The sequence below is a fragment of the Ornithodoros turicata genome, chromosome 5 (genome assembly GCF_037126465.1).
Source record: "Ornithodoros turicata isolate Travis chromosome 5, ASM3712646v1, whole genome shotgun sequence".
NCBI classification, from domain to species: domain Eukaryota; kingdom Metazoa; phylum Arthropoda; class Arachnida; order Ixodida; family Argasidae; genus Ornithodoros; species Ornithodoros turicata.
In genome coordinates this window covers 41,380,858-41,395,838 of record NC_088205.1, presented here as the reverse complement: position 1 = coordinate 41,395,838, position 14,981 = coordinate 41,380,858, and the positions used below count along the sequence as shown (strand labels likewise).

Sequence of the window (14,981 nt, the reverse complement as noted above, 5' to 3'; positions counted from 1 at the left end):
ACAGAGCTTTGCCGCACAACGAGGTCTTTGCCAATCGCAGCGCCGAATGACACGGCTATGGCTTCTGCTTTGAGGACAAAGCGGGGCGTGTGCCTTTTAGTGGAAATTACCACTTATCGAAATTGTCACAAAAGGCGTACGCCCCCCCCCCCCGCCCGGTTTGAAAAAAAGTAGGAAAAAGGACGACATCATTCCGCATAACAGTTTGGTATGTTATGGCGTGTTATGAGCTGAAGCTCTGTTTTCAGAGGATGTACCGACCGTGAAACAATCTTGTTTCTGAATGCTTTGTAATTTTCAGAAGATTAACCTGAGGTGCTGGTTGAGGTGAGGGTGATGAGGTGCTTTTTCAGCCGGTTCCGCATGGAGTCCCCTCAGCTCCGCTTGCGAACGAATGTCCCCGGCACCGTAATGCCGCGGGCGCCACCGTCGTCCTCGGAGGCCGAGGGCTCGACGTGATGAACAAATTGAAGCCTCGCGTAGTGTTGCTTGCGGCACCAGTAGGCGTCTTTGGTGATGGTTCCAGAAGTGTCCGGTGGCCCAAGGATTGCTATCAGTGCTGCATCCACTGCCACTACGGCGCCAGCGAGGCGTGAGTCCCGTCGCGTAAAGGAGTCCTTGCTGGTCGCTCTGCTAACAGCATCCCGTGGAAAGCTCCCCCACTCATCACCGAGATCCGCTACAATCGCTGCGGCAACCACTCGAACCGCTCGGCTCATAGTTCTCTGCGACACAGACAGGTTTCGATCTGTGGCCACAATGCCCTGAAAACTTCTCGTACTGAAGAAGCAAAGAGAACAAAGAACCTGTTGATCCACAGTCATTGTCCCCTTGCCCCTCTCTCGGTACGCCCATGGTCAGGCATTTAGAACGCGTCGCTATGGTCACAATAAACACGCCGGCGGCGGAAAAACAAACGCAATGCTATCTTATTTTATGAACTTCGATGTTCGCTACGATCCGGTGTTGAAGTTTTATCAGCCTGAAATAAATTCAGCAACGTCATTTTGACATCACGCCAAAGTTCAAAAGACATATTTTAGTCGCTTCGAACTTCGTTTGATTGACAGTCAAGCGCCGTCACGTGAGCCACGTAGAGCTCCCAATCACTGCCTTTATTCATATTGTGGATACCTAGCAGATAATAAGGAACATAGGTCTGTGCTGTACACCGGCCAAGTGACAACTGGGCGGCGCGTTTATTGCGTCGTCGTCATCATGATGGCGTCCACGGAGGGCGCTACAGGGCTCCCCCCTCTAGAGCGTCGTCCGGCTGGAGACGGTCGGAAGAAAGGGACCATGTCACAGTCCTTCGGGCTGTGTGGGTTTCGGGCTTCAGTGTGGCTGAAGAGGCGGGAAGGTCCAAGTAGGTGTTAGAGGGGATGACGGAGGAGACGTACGTTGGCTTCAAGCGATCCAAGGCTACCGTGTCGTGTTTGCCACTGAGGTCGACGACGACGACGGTCTTGGGGGTGCGGGAGAGCACAGGGTACGGTCCGGAATAGTGTGGCGTAAGGGGTGGCTTGGCGCGGTCGGTTCTGACGAACACGTGCGAAGCGTTCTTGAGGTCTTGGCTGACGAAAACGGTTCGCCGCGTCGGCATGCGCGGCACAACTGGGGTGATGGAGCGGAACAAGTCATGGAGCTTGTTGATGTAGGCGGTGTGGGATGGATGCGGCTCGGCGGTGATGGGGGTGAGAAAATCACCTGGGAGCCGGATCGGGGAGCCGTACACCGACTCTGCTGAACTGCAGCTAACGTCTTCCTCGACGGAGGATCTGATGCCCAGCAGTGCGAAGGGAAGGTGTTGGCTCCAGTGCGCGGGGTTAGCGTGAGCAGTGAGTGCCACCTTCAGCAGCCGGTGTAGTCGCTCGACTAGCCCATTCGCCGCGGGGTGATAGGCAGTCGTGTGGATACGGCGAGTTCCGAGCAGCTGCGTAATGGCAGTGAACAGAAAGCACTGAAACTGCCGTCCGCGGTCGGTGGTCACGATCGAGGGTCATCCGAACCGCCCGATCCATGATCCGCGACAAAAGCTTCAGCGACTGATTGAGCGCTGATGTCGGTCAGCGGGACTGCTTCGGGCCACCGCGTAAATCGATGGATACAGATTAGAATTTACCTGTAACCTTGAGATGGTGGCAGGGGACCGACGATGTCCACATACACATGATCGAATCAGGCGCGAGGTGGCAGGAACGGTTGAAGTGGAGTTCAAGTGTGGCGGCCGACCTTCGCGCGCTGACAAGGGATGCAGGTCTTCACCCAGCGCTGAACATCCTTGTTCATGCGCGGCCAGGCGTAGCGTTGTGTCAGGAGCTTTTGGGTCGCGCGCACGCCAGGATGGGAAAGGCCGTGGGTCGAGTCGAAGATGGGCCAGCGCAACGTGACGGGAATGAACGGTCGATTAACGCCTGTGCTGGTATCGCAAATGACAGTCGTCGGTTGTGGCCGATGGGGACTTCGCGCAGCACCAGTGACGTGTCTTGCGTGGCTAGCAGTTGTTGCAGTTCGGAGTCGTCAGCTTGCGCCGCTGCGATGCCCTCGAGACCGACGGTACATGGCGCAGAAACGGAATCGATGCGAGAGAGGGCGTCCGCGGCACTGTTGTCCCCACCGTGCACATGACGTATGTCCGTCGTAAATTCCGAAATGTACGCCAGATGCTGGACTTCGCGGGCGAGGTAGTCGGTGCGGTTGGTACGAAATACGAATGTGAGGGGCCTATGATCGGTTAAAACATGAAATGCGCGGCCTTCCAGGAAGTAGCGGAAATGACGGACTGCTGCGTAGATGGCCAAAAGCTCGCAACCAAAGACACTGTAGCGAGTTTGCGTGTCGTTTAGTCGGTGGGAAAAGAACGCCACAGGGTACCAGGCTTCGTCGATATGCTGCTCCAAAACTGCGCCCACAGCGGTGCTAGACGCATCTACCATGAGACGGCTTGGGGCGTCGTGCCGGGGGTGGGTTAGCACGTCCGCTAGGGCCTCCTTGATATCTGCAAAGACGGCGTCAGCGGACTGCGACCAAGGGACGCTTGACGATGGCTTCGGGTTGTTGCGGAGCATGTCCGTGAGTGGCTGAATGATTGCGGCACATCTAGCAATGAAGTTCATTGCTAGCAGTGAAGTTCATTGCAGTGAAAGTTCATCAAGCCAAGAAAGCGACGTAGTTGGCGGATCGTCGTTGGCTTGGGGAAATCGGTGATGGCCTTCATTTTATGCGCAACAGGATAGATTCCGTCGGAGGACACGCGATGCCCGAGGAACTCGAGCTCGGAGACTCCAAAAGTGCACTTCTTGGCATTAACCACTAAGCCGTACTCCTGGAGACGGCTGAAAAGCTGCTGGAGGTTCTTCTCATGTTGTTCTTCGGTGGGGCTGAAGACGAGAAGATCATCTATGTAGGCAATTACGAAGTCGAGGCCCCGGACAACTTCGCTGATACAACTTTGAAACGTTTCAGCGGCGTTTCTTAGTCCGAAAGGCATTCGCACATACTCAAACAACCCAAAAGGTGTTGTAATTGCTGTCTTGGGTATGTCTTCAAGCTCGACTGGGATTTGGTGGTACGCCTTTACTAGATCTATCTTTGAAAACGTAGTGGCACCGGCAAGGCGTTCCGCGAAGTCGTGGAGGTGTGGCAGCGGGTATCTGTCGGGGATTGTTCTTGCATTAAGAGCGCGGTAATCCCCGCAGGGCCGCCAGTCGTTGGGCTCCTTTTTGGGCACCATATGCAGCGGCGAAGCCCAGCTGCTAGATGACGACAGGATGATGCCCAGGTCCAACATATGTTCAAATTCACGACGAGCAATGGTAAGGCGTTCGCCAGATAGTCGTCGAAAGGTCGCCGTGATGGGAGGGCCTGAGGTCTCAATGCGGTGCGTAACATGATGCGAGGCTGGCGCCGAAAGATTGCAGGGCTTGAGCAGCTCGGGAAAGGAAGCCAAGACGTTCTCGGTAGCGCGAACCGGGAATAAATGCACATATGCCGGTTGAGTTGATCGTCGAGATGCCAGCTCCAGTGGTTAATTTGGTGATGTTCTCTTTCAACTTTCGTTGCCTAATGCTGACATCGAGAAGAAATTATGTAAAACGTCGGCTCCAATGATGGCCCGGTCGACTTCTGCCACAACGACGAGTCAACGAAACGTCCTGTGCAAGCCGATGTCCAAAGTTAGTGAACGCAGTCCGTATGTGCGGATCCTAGATTTGTTCGCAGCTTGAAGAGGGGGTGTGAGGCATTGACGAATTTTCCGATCGGAAGGCGTCGCCGGTATAACGCTCACCTGTGCCCCTGTATCAATAAGGAAACGCTGCTTCGCGATACGATCCTGTACATACAGAAGGCGGGCAGGACGTAGGCCGTGGTCGGTTGCCGCCATTACCGACCGGCCTGAGGGTTTTCCTGCCACTCGCAGGGCGACTCGCAGCGCGTTGATCGGTGGCGAAAACGACGGTGGTACCAGCAGTACCGAGGGCTTCCTGGTGTATGCTGTGACGCTTACGTTGAGCTCGAGGCGCGCCGACTACTCGCAGACCGGTTTCTTGATTGTGCTCGATCTCGGGACCGGCGGTTCAACGCTGTGCGCAAGTCGGCCATCTGCGATGACATCCTAGACATCTCGTCAGTCAGGCGGGCCACTGCCGCTTGCAAGTCCGACGTCGAGGGGCTGTCTGGAACCGCGAGCGAACGGACGGGGGCAAGGCTTGCGGAAGCATAATCTGTAATTCGATCCGCAAGTTCGGCGAGTCGATCCAACGACACGTCGTCATTGCCAGTAAGGATCATCCTCACCTCATGCGGAAGCCTGTTCAGGAATAATTCGCGTAATATCGGTGCATGGTCGTCTGCGCAGTGCTTCATCCGGTGGAGAAGCTGCGACGGGCGACGGTCTCCTAGCTCCTCGGATGTTAGGAGCTGCCGAATCCTGGCGCGCTCCGATATCTCAGTACGAGATAGGATGGCGGATTTCAGGGTGTCGTAAGCTTTATCTGCCTGCACCGTGGATAGTACGTCGTCGATGTCGTCGACCAGGTCAGGACAGGAGGAATCAAGGGGAGTACCTCACAGTATTTAGTCATTTGACTTTGGATCCGGTGGGCGTGCAAGAGTGCCTCAACTTGACGAAACCAAGTTTTGGGGTTTTTGGTCCAAAATGGCGGGAGGCGGACTTGCTGGACGGTTTGTAGGACAGCTGGGCCTGACGATACGTCAGAGGCTTCGCCCTGACCGCTGAGGCCGCTTTGTGTCCCGGCTGTGTCCATGAGTCGGGTCACCAAGTTTGTGGATACCTAGCAGATAATAAGGAACATAGGTCTGTGCTGTGCACTGGCCAGGTACAACTGGCCGGCGCGTTTATTGCGTCTTCGTCATCATGATGGCGTCCACAGAGGGCGCTACAATATCAACACAATTCGGCCTTGGCCATTATTGAGCCTGGAATAAGTTCAACAACGTAAGTTTCACGTCACGCCAAAAGTTCAAAAGGCACGTTTTCAGTTGCTTTTAAACTTGTTTTGATTGACAGTCACGCCCTGTCAGATGCGCCACGTAGAGCGTCCAATCTCCGTGCTTCTTCGCATATGCTGAACTTTCTTCAGTTGTGAACTTTGCGACGGGTCTAGCACCCCAGGTCACAGAAATGTTTTATTTGCAGGCGACGGGCGACAGATGCTGCCGTGTCATTCAGAGATAGCGATAACGCACGGAGAGCGCCTCACAAAGCGGGCTGGTCCAACACCACCTAGATAACACAATGCCTCTTCACGCTTCCCTCTCCCTGCGTGTGACGAGGTTTCATTGTGGTGTGTGAGGTTTCATTCTGCAACACGTTATGCTCGGGTATTACAAAGGTCCTAAAATAGTAGGAATCAACGCAAACAGAGTCATAGCGCATTATCCGAGTGTCGGAATAACTATACCTTTTTCATAATTCAACATCAACGCATGTAGATGTATGATAGCTTGATAGCTTCTGCTAGCGTATCTGTAGGCCCCCTGCACCGCTGCGCATTCAGAAATTTTCTTCTAAGCGACGGGCGCAGCCGCGTCAACACTCGCACTACGTATCGATGTATTGTAGTGCAAAATTACTTTTTTCTACACTCTAACTGCAGATAATTGCCGAATGGTAAAGGTAGTTGAAGGGGGGGGATATGTTTATTCCGAAAAAAAACGCAGGCAAAAAGGAAAGGTCACACAGACAGAAGTCAACTTGCCATTCCTTGTAAAAAAAAAACAGAAAAAGAAAAAGACGCAAGCGGCACATGGGCAGCAGGGGGGGCATGAGTGCACGATCGCTCAGAGGCAGTCTAGGAGCCCAGAGTCACCCAGGAAGCATAATAGCGCTCTGGTAACAGCCCATTGCTTCTGCCCTACAGGGCACAGTAGGGTGGCCAAAGAGAGGTCTCCGCGCCCCAGTGCAGATAGGCTGTGCGTGAGTGCAGTCCGAGGAGCGGCATATCTTCGACAGGTCAAGAGTAAATGATGGGTGTCGGCGTCGGTGGAGCAGGAGGGGCACGCCGAAGAGGGACGCTGCTTGATCTTGACCAGGAACAATGGAGTACGGGTAACATTCAGGCGAAGACGATGGAGAACTGACTCTTCCTTTTGAGACAGCCGTTGCGACACAGTGAAGGCCATCTTCGGGTCAATGTGGTGGAGGAAGGTGTTGGCTGCGACAATGTTTTCCATGAAAAGGCGAGTGTCGAATGAAACGCGCCGGCGGATGTGTATGCGGTAGACGGAGGGTGATAACGGGATGACAGTGTTGCACACAGCTGCTCCATGAGCGCGCCTCGCTGCTGCGTCGGCACGTGTGTTTCCTGGTAAGCCAATGTGGCTTGGCACTCACTGAAGCCACATGGAGTGGCCGGAGATGACGAGGAGGTTTGGCACAGTCAGGATCAGTGAGCAGATGTCAGAAACGACTTGCGAGCGAGGCGAAGACAGTGCCTCCAGCGCCGACTTGCTGTCTGTGATGACTGTCCAGCTTCCAGGTGGTCGAGAGGATACAAGTTTCAGTGCTTCGTGAATGGCCACAAACTCCGCTTCGGTGGACGACGTTTCGTGGGGAAGCTTGACGGCTTGTTCGATGTTTTCGGAAATGTGGAACAGGGCTGCTGTGAAGACGCCCGCGGAGACCGAGCCGTCGGTATATATTTGCAGTCGCTGGCTGTGTAGGGCGTCCAGGTGCTCCAGCACGAGGTAGCGCAGGACAGGCGGGGGATGGTCGTTTTTGCTCGTGATGCCAGGGATATGTGTGTACACAGTGGGTGTGACCATGGACCACATTGGTGGGGTGTAAGGCGAAGTAGACGCACTCGATGGGTCGAACACCTTCAGTCACCGGACAGCGGCACCGAATGCCGACGCAGGGCAGTCATGGTCCATTTCCCGCGAGTGGTGGGCGGGATGACGAGTAAGGCTGCCCAACAGTCTCGGACAGTTGTACCAACGGTGTTATCAAGAGGAGACAGGAGATCACTTCTGAATGAGCTCATCCAGCCACTAGCTCGCCAGCAGTAGAGTCGGGACATCACTGACAGGTCTCTCATGTATTCGGTGGATCCCACTATGTCCTTCTCAGTTCCTGACCGTTTACCACGCTATTTTACGTCCCTCCTGCACAGGCTTCGTCTCAACGTAGCCTTCACTCCCCAATTTAAGTGCCGAATCGGATACTGTGACAGCTGCCTATGCTCCAAATGTGGCGTCGTAGCGAACATTGAGCACGTCCTAATAGAATGTAAGCTCTACGAAACGGAGAGGCGGCAACTCTGTGCTAAGCTGAGTGGTGCTAGCCGACAGACGTTCAACCTTGCTGCAATTCTTGGCCCATGTCAGAGCCATGTGCAACACCGTCGAGGTCATCTGATGTTCTTGGAGTTCTGGCTACCGGCTTGCTCCAGACGCTGTAGGGTCCTCCCCTGCATCTCAAGGACCATTTGCGCTTCTTTCATGTGCTTCTTTGAACAAGAGAGAAACTGATGTTCTGAGGCTGGAACAACATAGAAGGGACAGATACAAACAAAGCCTCAATTGCCTAAGAAATCAACGATGAACTTTCTGACTTTCATCTTTCATCATGTGCTTCTTTCTTCCTTTTGTGTGACGTAGCGTTGCGCAACCAGAGGATGGGAGTTCAAGAGTTGTACTTGCACATAGCTTCACTTTCATATTTCACATCTCACGTTTCTCGTGTAATAGGGTAGTGTACTGCTCTCAAACAGTGAATCACCCCAGGCCATAGTCATGATCTATTTGTTGTTCTTGTTGTTGACGAGTAAGGTATCGTGAGTAGGCGCGAAGGGTTTCCAGGTCGCGCAGAATGTGTGCTGGAGACTCCTTGCCCTCTGCTAGGACCAGACGTTTTGGGAACACCCAGGCAGACGCGCAGGCTGCGGGCCTGGATGTTGAGGAGCTCGCGTTCATTGGCTTTGCTTACGGCGTGGAGGACTGGGAGGCTGTACCTCAGGGTTCCGGTCACCAGGGAGGAGTGGACGAACTTAAGGTCGGTGCAGTAGGGCCCCATGACGTTCCAGAGATCGGTCGGAGGACATTGACGAGGACAGACAGCTGTGAGGAGAGTGCTTTGATATGTTTGGACCAGGTGAGGCCCCAGTCGATTGTAATGCCCAGGTACTTGTGGTGTGGCACGAACTCCACCGGCAAACCTGCAACCCGTAGCGGGAACTGGCGGAATGATCGGGGCGTAAACGCCATGGCGACCGTCTTGGATGGTGAAACAGACAGTCCCCGGTCGGAAACATACAGGACAACATCATCGAGGGCTCCTTGCAGGCGATGCTGAATCGCGTCACGGCGTGCCGGAGGTCCACAGGCATATGTCGTCGGCGTAGATGGTGACACTGACGTTGCATCGGAGGTGAGCTGGTAGGAGACCATGTGGTTGAGGGAGTTTGCGAAACCGTAAGGCTTTTCTCGAAAGCTTTTTTTCCTTTTTCGACATTTATGATATTTGCTGTTGTGTCATGTTTCAGTTTGTCAATGATTCTAATATTACTTCGCGGACTAATGGACGAGCTCTAATAGGACACCTTTCCATCATCATCACTTTCTCATCCCTTCCACAAGCGCAATGGGGCAGTGTACCGCCATAACGGCGGATAATGACCCACCACATCATCATCCCATATACGTGTGCGTGTTCGTGGTGCTATTTGTTCTTGTTGTGTGTGGTAATATGACGTATCATAATTTACTAAGATTTTCCATTGTTCATATCCTACATAGTTATGTGTTCAACGTTGTTCCCGTGACATGATTGTTTTGGTACATGCTGCCTCCCAATGCCGGCCAGGATCGGCGGGATCGTCAAGCTGCCTCTATTTCCGCGACCCCACCCATTGTACTGAATGGGAAATAAACTAAATGAAATGAATTGAAGGGGTTTGTTCGCACGTTGTAGGCGCGTTTGGCGCATTTTACGAGACCGCACATCGAGTAAGATAATAGCCAATTACTTGAGTGCACTTTAATTTTGCAAACTGTTCGTATTCTCTCGTAACTTCAACGTATACTACGCAACATTCCGATTGCTCGTAGGGTCGCAGACTCTTCAAGAATGAAGTGTTTGGAACGCATATATGGAACATGTGATACTGGTGGGCTTCACCCCATCCCTTCGGTGCAGCAAATGAAACCTTCTTTGCATGTTGAAAATTTGTAACCTAAATGTAACCTCGAAGATCTCAATATTCGCCCAAAGAAATTGCATTAGAAGCTTCGCCGTGGCACAGGCTATGTGCCACTATGGGGACTTGAACAGGTGAAGCCTGCTTTACGTTTTGTCCCGAACTCGTTGGCATGCCAGGTTGCAATATATATGACATTTTGACTTGTACTTGAATGTCCCTACCTTTGCCGCAATGAAACACATTCGGCCTTACTAAAATGTTGGCCTTAATGGTACACTTATCAGCCGTAATGAGATAGAATCAGGGTTAACCAACCCAATTTCGTTTTATATCTTCATATCGCCATATTTTTTATATCTCAATTAATCGATCGTTTTCGCGATTCACACATACCTTTGTGCAATATTCTTCTCGTGTGCGCTTACAAACATCGTACATAAACAGGAGTATAACATCTGCTGCAATTCATTGTTATTTCTCTAGCGAAGCGTTGGCACAAGAAAGTTGCAATGTTGCAGAATGAAGGAAAGCAGAACAAACGTTACAGAGAGAAAGGAATCATTTGGACCGACACGAAAATGCAGCCGAGCACGCAATGCGCGCATTAACGAATTAAAGTCGGAGTGAAAGCAATCAAAAGTATTCGAGGAATGCAACAAGCGGCAGTGTTTGCCGCGGCAGTTGTTGCCATTCCTTCGAACGTCACGCAGTACCCACTTTTTTCTTTCTAGAAAAAACCTGCAGAATACGTCCGCTGTGCGTGCAGAATTCAAATTTTATCCCGGTTGTAATTTGCACAAGGACATTAGGTTGAACGAAAAGCAAAACTATATCGTTTACAGGGACCACTCCACTTTCCTTCCAGTGCCACTTTGGCTCTTCTGTTGGTGAACGTGTCACTTCATCTAAGTACCTAGGTGTGCACCTGACTGATATCTCTCCTGATGTCATCACATCTTGTATTTAACTTCAACACCTCAGAATAAAAAGTTGGCTGATACTATGTTTGTTAGACATAAATTAGAATACGCAGCACCAATCTGTGACTCCTACCAGGTCTACTTTAAGGATTCAATAGAGATCATGATGATGATGACAAAAAAAGAAAAAAAAAGAAATGGAGATACCATAGAATGCATTCGAAAACGTGTAGCTCGATAACTCTTGTCCTGACAGCAGCATAACTGACATAAAGCGTAAGCCAGATTTAACCACTCTGACTACGACGCAAGCTTTCTTCCTTTGAACCTCTTTCCTAACATTTACCACAACTACTCCTTGCGATCATCCATGCGTCAGCCTCCTTCCTATCTATCCCAGCGCCGATCGCACATTCAAAGTCTGACAAGTGGTCCGCGCGACAGAGTCATACCTGGGTAGTAATGTCATTACTGTAATGAATTACTTTTCCTGGTAATTTGTAATGTAATACATTCTTTTTAGACTATGTAATTTGTAATGTAATTTAATTACATTTGGGCAGTAATTTTAATAACATTACTCATTACTTTTTACAAAAGAATCGAGTGTGTGTTCTGTGTTTGCACTTGGGGACCGGCGAGTTAAAAGAATCCCAACGCCCACTATGAACGATGACGCACTCAATCGGCACGGGGAACATCAGTTCCCTTCGACGAGCCAGTTGCCTTAGTTAGGGCACCCACAAACAAACGTTCTTCAGGTCAACGGTTTGTAGCCTTGGAGAATCATTGTTTGCGGGCCCCATCCTTCAGACAATCTTCCTGTTGTCGTGATACTTTGTGTCACCTTCGTCTCTACATTGTGGGTCGATACGTCATACGTGGCACACTAGCCTGACATGTAGAAGAGACAAATAGAAGAGTACAAGCTAACTGTTGTTACATTGTCAGCATACATTTCCCCGAATTTAGGGGAAGGCAAGTTTTGTGTTTGTGTCCCTTGTGCCTTCCACAAAACTCGGGAACATGTATGCCAATAATGGCAAAGTAATCATATTGTAATGTCATTACTTTTTCGTAGTAATTCTAATGTAATTTCATTACATTTCAGTTGCAGTAATGAGTAATGTAATTTAATTAAATTCTAACTGGAGTAATGAGTAATGTAATTTAATTACATTTTAGAAGTAATTTACCCAGGTATGGACAGAGTACTTTCTTCAGTCTTTCATGGGGCCTCGCACTCCTAAACTCTGGAACGAACTTCCCCGAGAAGTTGCCACTTGTCACCTACCACGTGAAGTTTAAATGTTTTATTTCTGACTTATTTTGCTCCGTATAGTCAGCCTTACTGACCCTTAGCCACAAATCACAAATTGCCATTATCATGGTTCTCTCTATTTTTTTTTTTCACGTATACTGTTAGTATCGTTAGCATGTTGTGTTATAACTTTATAATCTGTTGTTTATTGCTGTTCCCCGTGAATTTGATGTAATGACTTTGGGAGGGGAGGGTAGATATGTTTATTGAAAAAGAGAAAGGAAAGGAAGGGGAGGAAAGGTTAGTCAGGCGTTGGCCGACTTGCCTTGGGGGGGGGGGGATATGTTTAATGCAAAGTAAGAAGAAGGAAAGGGAAAGGTTAGCCACGGTGTGGGCTTGCTATTCCCTAATGCTTTCAAGCAAACAGAAGAAAACAGCTGGGATACAGAAAATTATCAAAAAATACAGAAGAAACAGCTCCTTCACTAATCGTTGCGCATCAGAGAGTGCCCAGGAGTTTAGATTCCCGAAGGAATCGTGTCAGCGCAGACGTGACTTCAGCGTGCTGGGTAGGGCCAAGTAGCACCGCGAGGGAAAGCTCTCGGTAACCTAGATGAGCAAGGCGGCGCCGGAGACTCGATCGGTGGTCTTCCTACCGCCCCTTATGAAAATAGATTTTTCCTTTCTGCAGACTTCTTGTGGACTTCTTGTTTCCTGTCTTGACAGCGTGTTGACTTTGACTTCTTGTTGATCAATCAACAGGAATTGCTATTGACATCATTTTTACAATCTCTTGAACTACCTTATGTGTACCTTTCGTGGACAAGTTATATAGATGTCGTTGTTGAGAGTTTGTAGACTTTCCATGCGCCTATGTAGCAAGTACTTATTTCAACCGTTTTTTTTTTTACATAGATGAATTCCGTATTATTAGTTACTGCATTATCGGACAGTAATGTGCACAGAGGTCGACCTCAAGGGGGTACGGAGCATCCCATAGGGGAGGGGAGGGGATATGTATATAGAGGCATACTTGTGGCTCTATTCATTGGGAGACAAGCTGTACGCGTAATATCAGCAATTTGTGGGTGTGTTGCAAAAAACCGTGTAGGGTGTACACCACTCCTGGGAGGTGGAGAGGTCCGTGCTATCGGCTCTCTAAACAAAGCGGTATTTGGACCTGAACTTATAATTAAGTGTAGTAGCTTGAACACCACTTTGCCACCTTTTAGCTACATATTAAAACACTAAATACATTTTCGATGGCTTTGAGAAGACGTTTCATCGTATTATTTATAGTCCAGTTACTGCCAACTTATACGACCACATGAGGATCATGCGCATGCGACAGGTTAGCTGCACATTTTGATTCTGCGCCTCCGTGCCTCGCCCTCGCCTCATCACGAAGGAGGCATCGCCATTAGCATCATCGGAATGTCGTTGGAACGGTTGCAAGATGTTTCAACTGTCTCAGGCTCTCAGCGTTCACACATCCACTACAGAACAAAGGAGGATATGATTTTGCGTCGTAAGAGGTAAGCTGTGTGATAGAACTATCATCTGTCATCAAGCATCACTTATATTCATACGATGACTGTTGTGCTGTAGGTTTTTGCTGTTCGTTTCGAGCAGCGGCTGCGGTGTTGCGTCCCGTCAGGTAAGTGTACAAGTATCAGTTCGTGGCCGGTGTTGGTTCTGCTAATTTCATTCTCGTTTTTGCAGGCCATGAAAGAACAAAGGAGGATATCATTTTGCGTCGTAAGGGTTAAGCTGTGTGATAGAAGTGTGTGATCAAGCATCACTTGTATTCATACCATGACTGTTGTGCTGTAGGGTTTTTTATGTTTCGAGCGGCGGCAGCAGTTTTCCGTCCCATCAGGTAAGTGTACAAGTATCAGTTCGTGGCCGGTGTTGATTGTGAACCAAATTTGTTGTTGCTATGACCATTCTACTCGGTTTTACTCACTTTTGTTTGAACATTACTAATTTGCGATTGAACGCCCTATTCAGACACATTTCTCTCCAGCGCTTCAGAGACATCGCTTTCGCCGAAATTCAGTGAATTTTGAAGTCCACCGTTATCGTGGGTCATCAGAAGAACTCAGACCGCAACCCGTCATTGACTGTCTATTGTGCCACGCGACACTGTGTTGCATAAAGCATGTGTACGTGTGGAATACTTCGCTACTGTGTGCACGGGATGTTTTGTATGATTGTGTCGACACTGGATACCACTTTCAAGGTATGCATTTTCGGAATAAAATAGATACATATATAGTTTTGCAGTACTTCATTTCGTGTATTTTATGCCTGTTGCGATTGAGTGAACAATAGAAGGGAGAAATTCAACTTCGCTCAAGTCACAGAAAGTCTACAAAAAGTCTTCGCATCATACGGGAATGGCGTTAATCTTGCTTCAGTAAATCATGTATCTTCCTCGATTAAGAAGAATATACCGAGTGCCCCTCGTAACGGTCGCCAAGCCTTTTAAAAAAGAACGAAGGTAGTTTCGTGGGTTACGCCGACTCATTGATAGCTGAGTCACAACAAAGTCAACAGAGAAATTGAGATCACATATAACAAGACTTACACATGAAGGTAACACGAAATTTGTGTAAAGTATATGGAGAGTCTACAGAAAGCCCTGTTACATTCCTGTGTAATTGTCAACAAGACTTAAAGTTCCATAAGTCAACATAAAATCACTATGTCAGGTAAACACAGGGCTAATAGAAAGTCTACTGAATCTCTGTGCTCTCTGTTGACTAAGTTCTGTAGAATGGAAACAAATGGTCAACAGCCATTTTTGTAAGGGGCTGGCAGGCAATGAGAATGTGTGGCACATCGGCTTCTACGTTGCACGTTGGGCAAAGAGGTGATGGGTGCTGATTCATCTTAAATAGGAGGAGAGGAGTTCGGGCCACATTCAGCCGCAGCCGATGAAGCAGCGATTCCTCGATGCGCGGGATGCGGCCAGGCACAGCATATGTCATTAAAGGGTCAATGGATTTAAGGAAGGCATTGGTTCGTATAGCTTCTTGCTGAAAGAGCTGTGTGCGGTTGGCAGTGAAGCGGCGGATTTTCAGCTGGCACATAGAGTGCGCAAGGGGAAAGACAGTTGGTTGCTCAGCGTCGTGG

At 49.6% G+C, this 14,981-nt stretch overlaps 1 protein-coding gene and 1 long non-coding RNA gene across 2 annotated transcripts; one reads left to right on the top strand and one right to left on the bottom strand.

The window, feature by feature from the left end:
- Window positions 1–1,240: 1,240 nt before the first annotated feature.
- LOC135395767 (uncharacterized) lies at window positions 1,241–2,289 on the bottom strand. Its single transcript, XM_064626859.1, has 2 exons — window positions 2,233–2,289; window positions 1,241–1,933 (listed from the first exon to the last, which is right to left on the bottom strand). Exons 1-2 carry the CDS (start codon window positions 2,287–2,289, stop codon window positions 1,241–1,243), a joined length of 750 nt encoding a protein of 249 aa, XP_064482929.1.
- Window positions 2,290–13,360: 11,071 nt separating this feature from the next.
- Window positions 13,361–13,965, top strand: LOC135395582 (uncharacterized). Its single transcript, XR_010423190.1, has 3 exons — window positions 13,361–13,378; window positions 13,452–13,500; window positions 13,566–13,965. It is a non-coding gene; the product is annotated as an uncharacterized LOC135395582 (long non-coding RNA).
- The last annotated feature ends 1,016 nt before the right edge of the window (window positions 13,966–14,981 follow it).

Coding starts and splice junctions, on each gene's coding strand:
- LOC135395767 (XM_064626859.1), bottom strand. CDS start 2,289: ATGAACAAGGATGTTCAGCGCTGGGTGAAGACCTGCATCCCTTGTCAG. Junction 1,934..2,232: donor TCCCTTGTCAGCGCGCGAAG/GTCGGCCGCCAC, acceptor GCCATTACGCAG/CTGCTCGGAACTCGCCGTAT.